This window comes from Octopus bimaculoides, chromosome 6 (assembly GCF_046866305.1).
Source record: "Octopus bimaculoides isolate indiv1 chromosome 6, ASM4686630v1, whole genome shotgun sequence".
In the NCBI taxonomy this organism is placed as follows: Eukaryota; Metazoa; Mollusca; class Cephalopoda; order Octopoda; family Octopodidae; genus Octopus; species Octopus bimaculoides.
In genome coordinates, this window is record NC_142933.1 from 33,398,982 (window position 1) to 33,415,840 (window position 16,859).

Consider the following 16,859-nt stretch of genomic DNA (forward strand, 5'->3'; position numbering starts at 1 on the left):
ATTTCTAACAAATTTTTCCTTGGTTTCCGTAAGCTGTTGATGGCGAGGTTATACATAGGCAACAGTTCTACATTTCTTTTCTTTCCTTACCATCAGATGGTACTTACAACTGACTGATTGAAATTGAGCCGTTGTGGGTGAATAATTCTGATGTTGATGGAACTTGAACTGCTAATTTCTTACTTTATATTTATATGACTGAGACGAGGAAAACCTGTACCCAATATCGTTTTAAGGCATATAAAACTGATAACAGGAGGGTGGAAGATATCTTCAAACCGGGGATGTGGCCCGAATGCATGTAACAGAGTAATGGCACCCGTGATCCAGGTGGTGATGTTAAAACAGGCAACGTATTAAGTGTTCCACCTGAGAAATGTAACGGTTCTAGCGTCAGTCTTCCACTCAGTTTTACTCACAAAATATCCTACAAGAATCTTATGTCACCCGGTGATACAATAGAAGATACTTCCCCTATATGTTATGCAATGGATTTGAACTAGGAACCACTTAGTAAACAAGTGAATTTCTTAACCACATAAACATGTCTGTGTAATACATATCGAACTCGGCAATCAACGTTCTCCTTAGTATGACGGGTGATGAATAGTTCCTGGCTTTAAGGGTGTCGCTAAAGGCCTGGCTGGAGGCCCAACCTTCCGAGCTCTTTTACAGGTCTTAGAAAAAAATGAAGGACCACTGCAATAAGTGTGTGAATTTGAGAGGGGAATATGTTGAATAAAATCATAATTGACTGATCTTTCGGTATTCCATTTACCCAAAACCAGGAAATTTTCACCACTCCCTCATATATTTCTGGCTGTTATCTTATACAACACAGAGAAGTGAAATATAAAATCGACACCAAATATATTCTAGATTGAAATTTAAAGGGATGAAACTCAAATCCTCTGGTTCTCTTGTGTTTCATAAGGCCGTTCTCTTCACTTCAGATTCTTAAACTATTTTATTTCTGAGAGTTATATAATAATTTCCCCTGACTTACTTGCCCTAGGGAAGGAGCATGACTCAGTGGTTAGAGCGTCGGGTTCACAATCATGAGATAGAGTGTTCGATTCCCGGACCGGGCCAGGCTGTGTGTTGTATTCTTGAGCAAGATACTTTATTTCATGTTGCTCCAGTTCACTCAGCTGTAGAAATGAGTTGCGACGTCAGTGGTGCCAAGCTGTATCAGCTTCTGTCTTTCCCTTGCATAACATCAGTGATGTGGACAGGGAAGACCGCTATGCATGGGCGACAGCTGGTCTTCCATAAACAACCTTTCCCAGACTTGTGCCTCGGAGAGGAACTTTCTAAGTGCAAGCCCATGGTTATTCATGACTGAAGGTGGTCTTTACCTTCTGCCCTTTACTTGCTCTAGACAAACTGTAAAAAGATTCGGTGTCCAGATGTGACCTAAACAGTACGATGAAATACCAGACATACCATCACTATCAAAACTCCAGCGTATGCGTAGCTCGTTCAGTTTGTAAACTTGTGTGTGTGTGTGTGTGTGTGTGTGTGTGTGTGTGTGTGTGTGTGTGTGTATTTATTAGAATTCTTTTTAGAAGGAAGAAGTTGGTTTCTAACAAAGAAGCAGAAACTCCGTCACTTTTACATATCAAACATTGAGAAGTTTTACATACTTTTAATGTTCCTCTTATAGACTGTATGTTTAAAATTCGTATTAGCCAGAGTTTTTGCCTGAAAATTATATCCCCTCCAAGGTTGTCGCTAAGACATTTAATAATATTATTAAGTGCACCAATGATAATTCGTACGAAATATAGTTATAATCAGAGTAGAGATTTCAAAGTAGTTGTCCATAAAAATTCTCCTTCTCACTGATTTTGGAAAGTGATATTCACATATACAGGGCAACTAACCTCTATTACAGTACATAACGTTTATTTTCTGTCCTACATAACTATTTCAAGTCTGCTATGCTTGTAAATGATAGACGTTTTGATGGATATGCATGTATATATTAACGTATATACGCATGTATGCGTAAGTATGTACATACATGTGTATTCATGTACCTTTGTATTATATTCATCTATGTATGCGTGTGTATGTGTGAATACGTGACGCTGTGAATGAGAAAATGCACACTTTGACATATGTGTATGCCTATTCCTAGTTATATGTACATAATACTGTCTAGACTGAAATGTTTTACATATTTCCGAGATCTCATTAACGGCTCGTAATTGTAAATTCTTCATTAGCCGTGACATTTTAGGTCTTGGGATTTCTAGTTAACCATGTTTATACGTACGTACGTACGTATGTATGTATGTATGTATGTATGTATGCATGCATGCAAGAATGTATGTATTTATCAATGAGAAACATTTGATAAGACCAAAATTCATACAGAGCTTGTTGCTATGACTTTTTACATTCCTCTTAATGCTTTCCTCGATACTATAATCTCCATTCAGCTTAAAATGTCCGTAATGACTATATAAACATTTGACTTTAATGAACATGCAAAAATCTGTGAGGCTGCGTGTGTATGTATGAGCAAGTATGTATATGTGCGCATGTGTACATGTGTGTGTGTGTATACATATATATATATATATATATATATGTGTGTGTGTATATATATACATATATATACACAGTCTTGCATACATATACATATGTGTGTGTGCATGTGTATGTATATATATATATATATATATATATATATATATATATATATATATATATATATATATACATGTGTGTGCGTGTGCATATGTAGGTACGTACTTATATAGCATATTTAATGTACACACACTGTCGAAAGGCAAGTTACTAGTTACTGCAGTATTTGTCCTGAGACAGTATCTCTTATGGACTTGTTGATTTAAAAACACAATAAATATCAGAAGCAATAATTTGTCCCAGCAGAGCAGCATATGCATTTCGGCCTTTTGAGACTTTTTTCAATGGAGCGTATTCGCAGGCAACCATATAAAAAAGGAGGAATCGTCGTTCTCAGGAACGTGATCACCTTGCTTCAGACGATGCATTCAATGTTCATGCTGCCAATGTGTGTATGTGTGTGTGTGCAATATAGTGTGTATCAGATGAACTGAATTAAGTGTAAATATAAAGTTTTACTGTAATTTAAAACGAATGCAAATGCTGATTTTTCTGTCCGGCAGAAACGAAGGCAAGATCCTTCTGGTGCATCCTGGGGAGCAGTTTTCCTGACCCCTCCTCAGGAAAGACGTACCTGATATTCTCCTCTAATTGATACCAGACATAATATTTAGATCCATTTCAGTTCTGGGTTCATAAATAAATATTTTTACTCTGTAATTTGCATGTGGTTGTGTGGTAAGTAGCTCGCTTATCAACCACATGGTTCTGAGTTCATTCCCACTGCGTGGCACCTTGAGCAAGTGTCTTCTACTATAGCCTCGGGCCGACCAAAGCCTTGTGAGGGGATTTGGTAAACGGAAACTGAAAGAAGCCCGTCGTATATATGTATATATGTATCTATGTGTCTGCATATGTTTGCTTGTCTGTGTTTGTCCCCCCAGTATCGCTTGACAACCGATGGTAGCGTGTTTACGTCCTCGTAACTTAGCGGTTCGGCAAAAATAAACCGATAGAATAAGTACTAGGTTTCCAAAGTATAAGTCCTGGGGTCGATTTACTCGACTAAAATAGGCGGTGCTCCAGCATGGCCGCAGTTAGATGACTGAAACAAGTAAAAGAGTAAAAGAGAGAATAAATGGATATTGTTGTATTAAGAGTACAAATGTTCCGGTAAGTTAACCATTATGATACTATCAAAAAGCGTATATAAATTAAATATACACACATACATACATAGGAATCAAACAAACAAAGATGAATTATATTCTCACATAACTTTGTTCACTCCTGAACGTTTCCAATGGCTTAAGGAACTTCCCACGCCATACAATGGTTTTTATATATCAGTTCGTTCATCCAGTTATTCGTAAAAGAAGTTACCCCCCACTCCCACTCCCACTCCATTTATTCTCTTCGAAGCTTAAAAGTCATTATTGTAGATTTTCTGATTCTGACTCAAGCAAAACTACCCCTATTTATTATATACTTGCAAAACTACCCCTATCTATTATATACTTGCTAGATTCACAGTTCTGGAAGGTCAAGCTGTCAACAAGCGTTGAAAGATATTGCCTTGTGAGAGCATAAGTTAGAGAACTGCTAACAACATTATTTACTGACCGACTTGCAGTATAGATGTGTCTAAACTAAGTAGAAGAAAAAGGATGCAGGGGAATGTCAACAGTCAGCATTGCAACATAATGTAGAATTTATTAGATAGTTATCCGCTTCTCTATTCTTTTCGAGAAATATCAGATTTTCTACAGTTAAAATGAATTCAATTAAATCAAAATTAAACTAAAGTATGCTAGGTGCAATAAGTTAAGGATAAGATTAAATATTAGTGAGAAAAAGAGAAGAATACTTGGTATGTTACATTGTTGGTAAGTTAAGAAGGAAGATGAATGCGTGTCCTCCTCCTTGATAGTTCGAAGATTTGTACCACGAGACAGCTAGCCGGGTCTGGCTGCTGGAGCTGAAACTCACATGACTCTGTTATAAGGTAGGTCTGGAGAGGACGCGGGCTAAAACTACGCGCCCGTCCTCTCCATTGGTCAGTAGACTGCGCCACGTGACAGTCGACGCGGGCTGTTGAAGCTGAGATTGTGTCACGTGACAGTTAGCTGGCGCTAGCGTTGGCGCTGGCTGCTGGAGCTTACAGGCGAGTATTTAAAGGGAGATCTGGCAGGATGGTGATTCGCCCGCTGATATTCGCTGAGGCTGCATGAAAGACGATGCAACCAAAGAACAAAAAAAAAAGCAATCAGCACCAGAGCTGAAGACACCTCCGGAAGGGTGGGAGCCGCCACGTCGGAAAACGGTAGAGGAGTAGGGGCTGAAACCGGACGTGGTTCCCCCTGATGATGTCTTTAGCTATTGGATCCTATAAATGAGTTGTTGAGTTAGCGAACCACGAAGCATGGTTCGAATTCTCTGCGTAGGCATTAATTTTAATAATACCCAATTAATTTAACTATGTGGGATTTTTGTATGGAAATTTTTAGAATATTTTGTTAAACAAGTGAGAACAACGAAGAATTAACTCATTACGGTTGTTAATGAGGTTGGATTTACAACTGATTAATTCAAGTGCATCCACAAAGCACAAATTAGAATCCCAACTGCTCCTTCTATAAGGAAGAGCACAACCTATAATAGAAAACGAAAAAGAGTAATCTTTCTTTCCCTCTTTGAGGTAATATATTAAATCAGCCAACGACTTGCAGTTTTTTTTTTCTTTTCTTTTACGTTTATATTTTAAGGAGTGAATGTGGTTATGCAATCTGGTTCTTAATTTCATGACTGAAGCGCCATTGTAGTAATAGGAACTCTCTAGTGTTTTGACTCTGCTCATGTATAATATATTCTTCTTTAGGCATTGGTTATCAAAGCAGTATTTGCACGGTTTTTATTTTATACAATAATCCCTCAATTATCGCGGGTGTTACGTTCCAAAACTTCCCGCGCTAAGTGATAATACGCCATGTAGAAACAGTATTGTACTGTATATTTTTATTATTATTATTTTTATAATTTGTATGTTTTTATTTTATTATAAATGCAAAACAACACCACGGAGGAATCGACGCAAGCTTAGATAATAAACCGCGATAGGTGAACTGCGAAATGGCGAGGGATTACTGTACATTCGATTTGGTATGTTGTCATAAAAGGCCTTATATATTCTATCAGAGGCCTTTTTTATTTCATTAGATACTAAGATGTAGCCCTAGTTAGACTTTCACCTCTTTAGAGTCATTAAAACAAGAACCACTAGTGTTGATTAAAGTTGATGTCATTTTAATACAAAATGTCTATCCTTTGTTTTTTTCCTCTAAGCTAGAAGTCTTGTTTTCATTTTCGTTTCAGCGCAGAGAAACTTTGCACGTCGTCAGAGACGGACAAATGTGGAACGGAAACCTCGTCAGGCTTATTCTTCAAAACAGCTAGAAAGACTTGAATCAGAGTTTAAGGTGAGTGGTATTTGAATCAAGAACTGCTTTTTGTCAGTTTGGTAACATCTGTGGTCTGTAATCTAAGAAACTCTTAAATATAACTTTCATTAGTTGTATTCAATATAAAATTTAAAAACAAGCCAGATTTCTCTCCACTACTGGATTATCAAAGCGTGTGAATTGTGCATTAAGCAATTTTGTCGTGCCTTTTGTAGATTACAACATTTTCCCCGCAACTCCTGTAGACTGATGGCTACTCAAGAAAGTAGGTTACTTTAGAATGGAATCAACTGTTAAGTGAAGACCACATCGCACTAGATGCTCGCATGATCGGAACTCCATTAGAGTGAGACTGACTGTAGAGTAAGTAGCGTGTTTGGTGAAGATTAACTCAGAGTGAGAATTGCTGTAGAGTGGAATCTGTCGCATAATGGAAACTATATCAGAGTGGTTAACTATAGAAGATATGATAACCTATTGATCAAGCTAATCAAAGAACGATATAAGAGTCTCAACTGTAGCCAATTCTTGTGACTTAAACCGTTGACACTGTTGTGAGAATATGAACTCTAAACAGTCGAGCAGTTCGTCTTCCAAATCAGAGATCAATCAACCATTAAGAGACGCCTCAAATCATTCAAAATAAAACGATCAAGTTTATTCATTAGATTTACTCTAAATATAGTAAGTAAATAAAAAATATTGATTTGTTAGTTGATTAGTATTTGAACGGACAAGTATTATTTACCGATCGATATATTTGAATTCTATCTTCAACCATTCAGGTGTAACTTAATGAATATTATTTCAGTCTGTGAATCTATACAACTGTAAGAAAATGTTATTTAGCGATAACCTTGTAGAACAGAAATAATCAAAACGGATTGATTGAATGTGCTCATATATTTATGTAGCGTAGATTTCAGACGTGTGTTCCACTTGTTCTTGTATACTAGCTAAAAAAAAGCAGGAATACTATTCAAATTTATAATGTATTTGAAACTTTTAAAACTCTAGAAATTTTCTGTAAGTATTCAATATGCAGAATTCTAAACGTTTGCAAGGAAATACACAAATAACTACGCTTGGTCTTCTTTTTTAAATGTTAAGCAATTTCAACCATAAAATCATGCTACCATGAAACTCAAAATAATCGGTAAAAAAAATAATAAACACTCATACGAAAAGCAATAAATAAACATAGTTGATACAGTAGTTATACATTTATTTATGAATACAGACTTCATAGCTTATATAAACATTCTACGAAACTGCTAATCTCTCGGCTCCTCCAGCTTGTTTCTTGCTTTGTCTTGAGTCTTCAACTTGTGACTGGGCTCTGTCGTGACATATATTTTGAGCATCATTTAGACTTCTTGGAGATCATCACTTTCAAGGTCTTTTCTTCAAGCCAACTTCTTCCAGAAGGTCAACGAGAAAGAAAGAAACAAACAAACAAACAAACAAACAAAAGAAAAACACCGACTTGAGCACAGGAGAAACTGGTAAAAAGCAAATCTGACCTCGCCGTATTTGAGCTGCGAACGAAGAGAGCTGACACAAATGTGACCTGGTAATCTATCCGGCGCACTAGAGACTCACTCAATCAATTTACGGACAAATATAAACAGGAAAATCTGTGAGCATTAATACTTTTGGCCACATTTAGCGTATAAAACCGAGTGTTGTAGAAATTAGAGGACTCTCTATTCAATAGAAACTGCATACTGTCTTTTAAGCCGACAATTTCAATTACCTTTCACTTATGGCCTCGTTTCAGTGAAATTTCGACAAGTGGCTCGTAGAGGACACTAAACTGAATCTATTGACGTTACCTATTGAAATGTTATGTTACTATTTGTATGAGATACGATTTAATCTTTGTTGCAGCCTGTAAAAACAGTTGAATAAAATATCTTTTACTGTCCCTTTACTGTGATAACTATAATTACAAAATTAAGAAAAACCCTCTGCAATATTATTCGAGTAATAAGTTAAACATACAGCTACTTTTGCTTCTGACAAGTAAGCGGAAAGATATTGTTTACAATTACTGTGTTGTACATTTGCCATCTTAGCACTAGTTAGTCCGACCAATTATATATAATACATACAGCACATATTAGCAGAACCATTTTATATAATATAGTTGTTGCTGTACAGATTCGTGCAATCAATAACATACATACGTACATATATATATATATATATATATATATATATATATATATATATATATATATATATATATATATATATATATATATATATATATATATATATATATATATATATATATATATATCCAAGACAGTTAGGGGTTGTGAATCCAACCTACTAAGGGATATCTATCCAATTGCTATATAATAGTGAAAGAGAGAAAGAGAGAGAGATGTACATGCATATATATATACATACATGCATATATGATATATATATATATATATATATATATATATATATATATATATATACTGCTGGAAAGAGTTTAGTATAAACGACAAATTATAACCAAGTATGTTAATTGACGTGTTTTTAAATGTTGCTTACTGAATATTTGGAATGAGAAACCATTGTCCCACTAACAATTATTAACCACCGTCTCTCAATAAACTAATTTAGCCTCTCTGCTTGCAAGCTTCAATGACATTGATTTCGTTCTCTCTCTCTCTCTCTCTCTCTCTCTCTCCCCCCCTCTCTCCCCTCTCTCTCTCTCCCTCTCCCCCCCTCTCTCTCTCTGTGCATATATTTGATTCAATTCTTCTACAATTCTTCATATTATCTTGTAGCCCCTTAAAAGGCTTCTTTCAATCTCTCTTCCCCTTTTGAACGCATTCCTACTCTACAGAGTAAGTCGCAAAGTGACACGGTAAAACACCACACACACGCACATGCATCTACACACACACACACACACACACACACACACACACACACACAAACACACAAACACACACACACACACACACACACACATGATCGGGCTGAGAGATAAGCTTAACACATCTTGTGATTAATGCTACTTCCTTTCTATGAGTGTCTTTAACAGATCGGGCCCATGAATAACCTCTTTGCCTGCTGGTACATAATCTCATATCTACATCTTTATCAATTCTTGACTGATAACCCACTAAGCTGAGGATTTGCAAGGAGCCATACATCCAATTGGATCCAACTTGGATCCATTAAGCAGCAACACGGGAATCGCGGTCTCCTCTCCTACATCCACAACGAAACCAAATCTAAACTAAATAATATAAAATGTTTAAAACTTGAAATTACCAGACAGTTCTCCTATATTTCTCAGACATTCATAGGTTCCAGCTAACACAAACCAAACATCTTGTTCCTCTCTGGCACAGAAATCTCTTATTTTCTTCTATATATCAGCAATATCTAATAATCAAGTTATATTTTCTGCCGAAATTCCACTCTGAAAGATAGAGGTCTGCGAATATGTAGATTCCACTGATCCAACCTCTCACCCCTCACCCGGATATCAACAACAAGGACTTCCAATTACTTGGCTCAAAGTGAGCCGTCCTCATTTCTCCGAGTTCATATATTGTCTTCGAACTCCTTCAACCACCACCTAATCTGCAATAATATCACTTTTTAGATTAAAGAAATCTCTCTTCTTTCACCCCTCTCCTAGGTGACTTTAGTGTTCGCAATTTTCCTTGGCTCTCTTACTCATCTCACATTGATGCTACTGGACGAAAATTCGAATCTTTTCCCATTTTTACTTTTCCTCCTTAACATGTGTCTCTCATCGACACTCGAACTCCGTAGACAATCTTGACTTGTATCTTACTTGAAAACCTGACTTCTACTCTCCCACCATCGTTTTTGTATCTGTTGAATCGTTCCACTATGCCGTATCGTCAGTACTCACCATAGAACCACATACTATACCATTCAAATTCTATGACATTCCAAATCAGCTGACTGATTCATATTACCAACACATACAAAACATATAAACCCAGTTCACCCACTACAACTTCGGTACAATGTAAGACCATTCATAATGCAAAACACACCTTTTTACATAGCACAGCTCGCAAAGTATTCTGCATTGCAAACCGCTGATGATTCTAGTTCTTTATCGAATAGCTCTCTACCACCTTTGGAGTACCCTCATACACTTCACTTCTCAATCACGATGGTTTACTAAGTAACTACGGAGAAAACACACAGACACACGCGCAAGGGGCAATGCTTGTTCAAAATCAAAATCATCCATTTCAATTATACCAAACTTAAACACAAACAGGTCAAGTGCGAAATCAACTCCAGTTACTTGGAACCAACATGGCCACAGACCCTGGTAGTGTCTCTTTAATATCTACCTAGAGCTAGACTCTAAGCATTTATTTCGATCTTTGGAAAGAATCTACAGTTTGTCACATCCTTCTGAATTCTAGACCCTCTAACTTTGCCTCTTTCATATGTTATGTCAATCATAATGGGAACAATCGTTAACAATCACCTTTGAGTCCCCGTTCTTCATAAAGTCAGTTTTACTCGAATCATATCCCTCCTAAGTCACTCATCAGTATGCTTCGCTATTGAGACATTTAGTGAAAGAAATCTAATCGCACTTCACAAATACAAAGCATTTGACCATGCCTGACATGCAGATATTGTAACGAAACTGCCTGTATTTAACTCTCATTTCTTACATTGAAAGCTTACTATCAAATTACAACATTGCATTTCTGACCTACACTTGTATTCTACCAACTCTGGTAATCCCCTACAATGTTATGTACCTTGCACACTTTATCAAGCACATCAATCGCCTACATGCATCCACCTTTAACAAAACCATCTGCTGTAGAGATGATAAACATCCTTCATAAATCCTTAATCATCCTTATATAAGTACCAGCTATATGCAAATTTTGCACTAAGCTTGCTCTACCTTCATGACCAGAGACCTCAAAAACATTCTCTAATAGAATAGTACTGTCACCCTTTAATTGCAAAAACACAGGAAACACTTTTATTCCACCACCCTTCTTAAACTGAGACAACACACGACAAAAACCGTCGAAGTCGCTATAACTGCCAGGCCTCACAGTTACTGATTTGTCATTGTGATCTTTCAACCATAACCTAGTGAGAACTGAATCCCATAGACTGTCTTTCTCGGGTAATAAAATACTTTAGCTCCAAACACTTGCTGACAGTGTACGAGGCTCTCCTCTCTACTAGCACACATAAGGAGAGACTGACATAGAATCACTCCCCAATACACCCACAAAATCTGACTCAATTCTGATGGTTTGTTACTGTAGGCTATGTTAATCCTGATCGAGCAAATAACCTACGATAAAAGGTGTTTAAACCATAACCATCTCGTCTTATATACAGTCTGTGCGCATCAAGGAGTTGGTACTTTCTGGTTATCTCACCCCCATTAAAAAATTGGGTTATTTCCCCTCGTTTTATGAAAACTATCGGTACTTTTGGTTACCATCTCCAACTAAAAAAATTGTTTAACCATTAATAAAACAAAAAAAAAAATGACTAAATATGAAAACTGAAAAAAAAACATGAAAAGTGAAAAGATCTTTTAATGACAATTTAAGAATGGATTCCAGCTTCTTTTGAGAATTCTCTCCTTATTAAGGGACATGCAACATGTCACCGTCACAGCAAAGATTGAAGCAGAGTGAGGTTATAACTGAAATTGAGTTGTAACTGAAGTGGAGGCCACAGCCGTTCATATATTTGTTTATTGTCTCCAAATATATTTATCATTCGTTCCATACCTAATGGTGACTACAATAAATCATACAGCGGGGTGTGACGTTCACAGAGACTGAATAGGTAGTACGTAAAATATGTGTTAGGTGTGAGAGGAAGGAAAGGGAGGGGAGGAGAAGAGGAATGTGTGAAGAAGAAGAAGAAGAAGAAGAAGAAGAAGAAGAAGAAGAAGAAGAAGAAGAAGAAGAAGAAGAAGAAGAAAAAGAAGAAGAAGAAGAAGAAGAAGAAGAAGACCACATCGCCACCACCACCAACAACAACAACAGCAGCAGCAACAATACTATCCTGAGAGTGGACAAGATTAAGAGGAGACAGGAAGGGAGTAGAACTAATAAGACAGAATTGAAAATAAAGGAGCGAAAATAGGAAGTGGGAGAAAGAACTAAAGAAACAAAGAACAGATGAATGGATGAAAGACAGTAAATATGAGCAATAAAAAGAAAGAAGCGTAGATATTCTTTTTTCCTACTCTAGGCACAAGGCCCGAAATTTTGGGGGAGGGAGCCAGTATGCAACTGGTACTTGATTTATTGAGCCCGAAAGACAAAGTTGACCTAGGTGGAATTTGAACTCAGAACGTAAAGACAGACGAAATACCGTTAAACACTTCGCCTGGCGTGCTAACATTTCTACCAGTTCGCCGCCTTAAAAAAGTGTAAATATTATGTGCAATGTGGGTTTAGTAGTATGTATTTAATTAATGTGACACAGATACTCAGTTAATACTCAGTGAAGTCAGATACTCAGAGTAGCACTCAGAAATGGGACACAGGTTGGTGGTAAAGACACGTGAAGAAGAAATATCACTAATATCAAATGATACGTGACAGCGTTACTATTTTATTTGCTCACCTCAGTGCTGCCACCACCACCACCACCACCACCACCACCACCACCATCACTGCCATCAGTGTCGCCATTCCTTATCAAACAAATCTGTAATCAAATAAAACAAAACAGTGTCAATATTAGCTCAACAGATTAAACTGCAGGCTGACAATGGATTGTGGAGTGCCTCCTGCTCCACGTACTCAAACGCAGAAGCACGCAATCAATTACACGCATGTACACATAGATGCATAGACCGACATATACACGCACACACACACACACACACACACATGTGCACACACATACATACTTACATACATACATACACATATACATACATACATATATATATATATATATATATATATATATATATATATATATATATATATAGTTAAAAACTTACTGTATAAAGGTAATGCGTGCGTTCTGTCGTGATACAAACAATATATGAGTATATGCATATATATGTACATGTATGTATATACGTTCATCTATATGTACATGTGGATAAACGTATATACATACATGTACATATATATGCATATACTCATATATTGTTTATATATATATATATATATATATATATATATATACATATGCAGATAATTAGAAATCTACACATAAACCCAATATATTGCATATAATACACGCACACACACGCGTTGATAATAACAAATGACAGAAGCTCTTTAAACAAAAGTGGGGTGTAATAGACCTTAGGACAAACACGAGGTAACAATCAACGAGTGAGTCCAAAGGATCCATGCGTGTGTCTGCTTTTATTCTTTTACACGTCTCAGTCATGTGACTGCAGCTATGCTGGGGCACCACTTAAAGGGTTTTAGTCGAAGAAATCGACCCTAGGACTTATTTTTTGTAAGCCTACTACTTACTCCATACATCTTCTTTTGCCGAACTGCTAAATTAGGGGAACATAAACACACCAGCATTGGTTGTCAAACGTTGGTGGGAGGAGACAAACACAGACACAAAGACACACACGTAAATGCATATACATACATACATACATACATACATACATGCATACATACAACATGCATACATACATACATACATACATACATACATACATACATACGTACATACATACATACATACATACATACAACATGCATACATACATGCATACATACATACAACATGCATACATACATACATACATACATACATACATACATACATACATACATACGTACGTACATACATACTAGAACATAGTTGACAACTCTCAATGGATTTAATTCTAAATCATTGTAAACATTGTAAACATGCTGCATAAAATCTTCTAAATATAGGTAATTACCTCACCACACCTATATCTTGATCCCCTCTATTTTCCTCCGCTACATTTTAAATTATAGTCGGCTTAATAAGACAAGCATTATTTTCTAAATTCATTCTGCCACAAATATAACATAAAGAAACAATGTAATTATTTTGGTTTCTAGTATTGATATAAAATTGTTTCAAATGGTTTATCCTTTATGTTAGAAATCTATATAGTCATCTACGTCTGAGGAAAGCGGTTTCTTTCAAATTGATGCAATGTTTTCATTGATCGATTAAATGAATGGAGCCGCTCAAAACGGTCGTAATGTATTGATGCCTGAACATCCTCGTTACTTATTTACATTCCCTCTCTTCCCCCTTCTCTCTCTCTCTCACTCTCTCTCTCTCTATCTCTCACACACTCACTCTCTCCTCTCTCTCTCTCTTTCTCTCTCTCTCTCTCTCTCTCTCTCTGTGTATATATATATATATATATATATATATATATATATATATATATATATATATATATATATGTATGTATGTATGTATATATATGGCAGAAGCCATGATAGATCGTTGACCAAGACCATTCAATTTTTTTTCTCCGTGTTTTTGTCCTTGTTTTCTCTGTATTCTTTCTGTTGAAGAGCGTAGCTCGAACCGTTAAGGACTTTCTGTATTCCCGAGCGTCAAACTAATACATCCTTTTGTTGTTTACACCACCTGTCCTCGTCTGTTGTTTTTTTTTCGTACATTCTCCCATATATATATATATATATATATATATATATATATATATATATATATATATGTATATATATATATATATATATATATATATGTATATATATATATATATATATATATATATATATATATATATATATATATATATATATATATATATATATATATATATATATATATATGTATATATATATATATATATATATATATATATATATATATGTATATATATATATATATATATATATATATATGTATATATATATATATATATATATGTGTATGTATATATATATATATATATATATATATATATATATATATATATATATATGTGTATGTATATATATATATATATATATATATATATATATATATATATATATATATATATATATATATGTATGTATATATATATATATATATATATATATATATATATACACACTACGGTTTCGTAGTGTTAAGACGTGTTTTTCCCTGTCTCTCGAAGCAACCAACAGGTATCTTTCCATATCGAAGATAAATATTCGCTGAAGCCGACACAAAACTCGGTACCTGTTTGTTTAATGACGGTCCTGCATTATAACCGTTGAAAAAGAAAGTAAATAGTATATATACAACGCACGTTAATGTGAGCGAACCAAAGCGAACAACCATCTTCGAAGAAACCACGCACGTGGTGAGAGGTTATACAGATAGAAATCTGAGCTAAGTTTTATTCTCTATTTCTAAGTTTTATTAATATTCTATTCTCTCTCCAAAAACAATTTACGACAAAATAATTTATTTCACTAGTTTGTTAACATACCGTAATTTGTCTCACAGAATAGTTTTGTTTTTGTTTATTTACGATAAAATTTACTTACGATAAAATCGTTTCTTCTTAGTTTATTTACATACTAAGTTTGTTTTGTTAACATACTGTAATCTCTCTCACAGAATAGTTTTTGTTTATTTACGATTAAATTTATTTACGATAAAATCGTTCTTCTTAGTTTATTTAAAGTATTAAAAGTTTTCACTCATTTTCCCTTATAGTTACCTCGTTTTAACACTCTTAATCGAAATCTCTATTCTACTCTTATCCCATCTTCTCTCCCTCACTTTTTCTCTCTTAGTTTCTCTATTTCTCACCCTCTCTCTCTGTTCTCCGTGATATATATATTTCTCGTTTTTAATTTTTCGTTTTTCTTCTCATTTTCATTTTGTCTTGTTTGTTTCTCTCTCTCTCGAGTTATCCTCTCTCCCTCATATATACATACATATATGTATATATACATATATATATATATATGTATGTATATATATATATGTATATATTTTTATTATTTTCATTATTCGTTTCATTTTGTCTTGTCTCGTTTTGTTTGTTTCTCTCTTGAGTTATCTTCTCTCTCTCTCTCTCATACATCTCTATTCCTATCACATCCACTCTCTCTCTCTCTATCTATCTATCTCGTACTCTGTACGCACTCTCTACTCGCTCTACTTCGTATTCTCCCTTCTCCCTCCCCTCTTTATACTCTTCTTTCTTTCTAGTACTATTCCTATATTCTTTAAGATAACCCCTCTCTCTCAAATATCGTGCACCATGGATACCAGAGGACGAGACTTTGTACAGCGCCAAGTTGAGGCCAACAAGAAGATGAAGATGCGCCGAAACTGGCAGCTGGAAGAAGTTCGTCTTCTTATACACGCATGGAACTTGGCCAAAGGATCACCAGCAAATGATCTAATAGCCGAAAGCCTGGATAGGTACAATTTCCACAGGTCAATGGCCCAAATTGATCGAAAGAAACTGGAGCTCATTCGCTCCTACGAGCTCGTGAAACCGCACCTTGACCTCCTAGAAGGCATTATGAGAGACACGGACACAAAAATGGACAGTGAAGACCCTGCACACTGTGCTCAGGCTCAGGAGGACCAAACGAATCACCAAGACAAGGCAGATGCCACCAGTGCTGTAGCCACTGATGAGGGATGCAATGACCATGGTGAATACAGTCAACGCTGCACCACAAACGACAAAGACAGGAGAACAGACAAGAAGACGGTAAACACAAACAGGCTTCAAGCCCAAACACGTCACACAGAGAAAAAGAAAAAGAAAAAGAAACAGATCTGTAAATTCTACCTAAATGGTACCTGCTG

At 35.6% G+C, this 16,859-nt stretch overlaps 1 protein-coding gene across 2 annotated transcripts in view; it reads left to right on the forward strand.

The window, feature by feature from the left end:
* LOC106873630 (uncharacterized) overlaps positions 1 to 16,859 on the forward strand; it is a 105,900-nt gene that overhangs the window by 15,882 nt on the left and 73,159 nt on the right. For both annotated transcript variants that reach the window (XM_052968927.2, XM_052968926.2), the window contains exon 3: positions 5,971 to 6,074. In XM_052968927.2, coding sequence (XP_052824887.1) covers positions 5,971 to 6,074 — 104 coding nt within the window. The remainder of the gene's footprint in view (positions 1 to 5,970; positions 6,075 to 16,859) is intronic.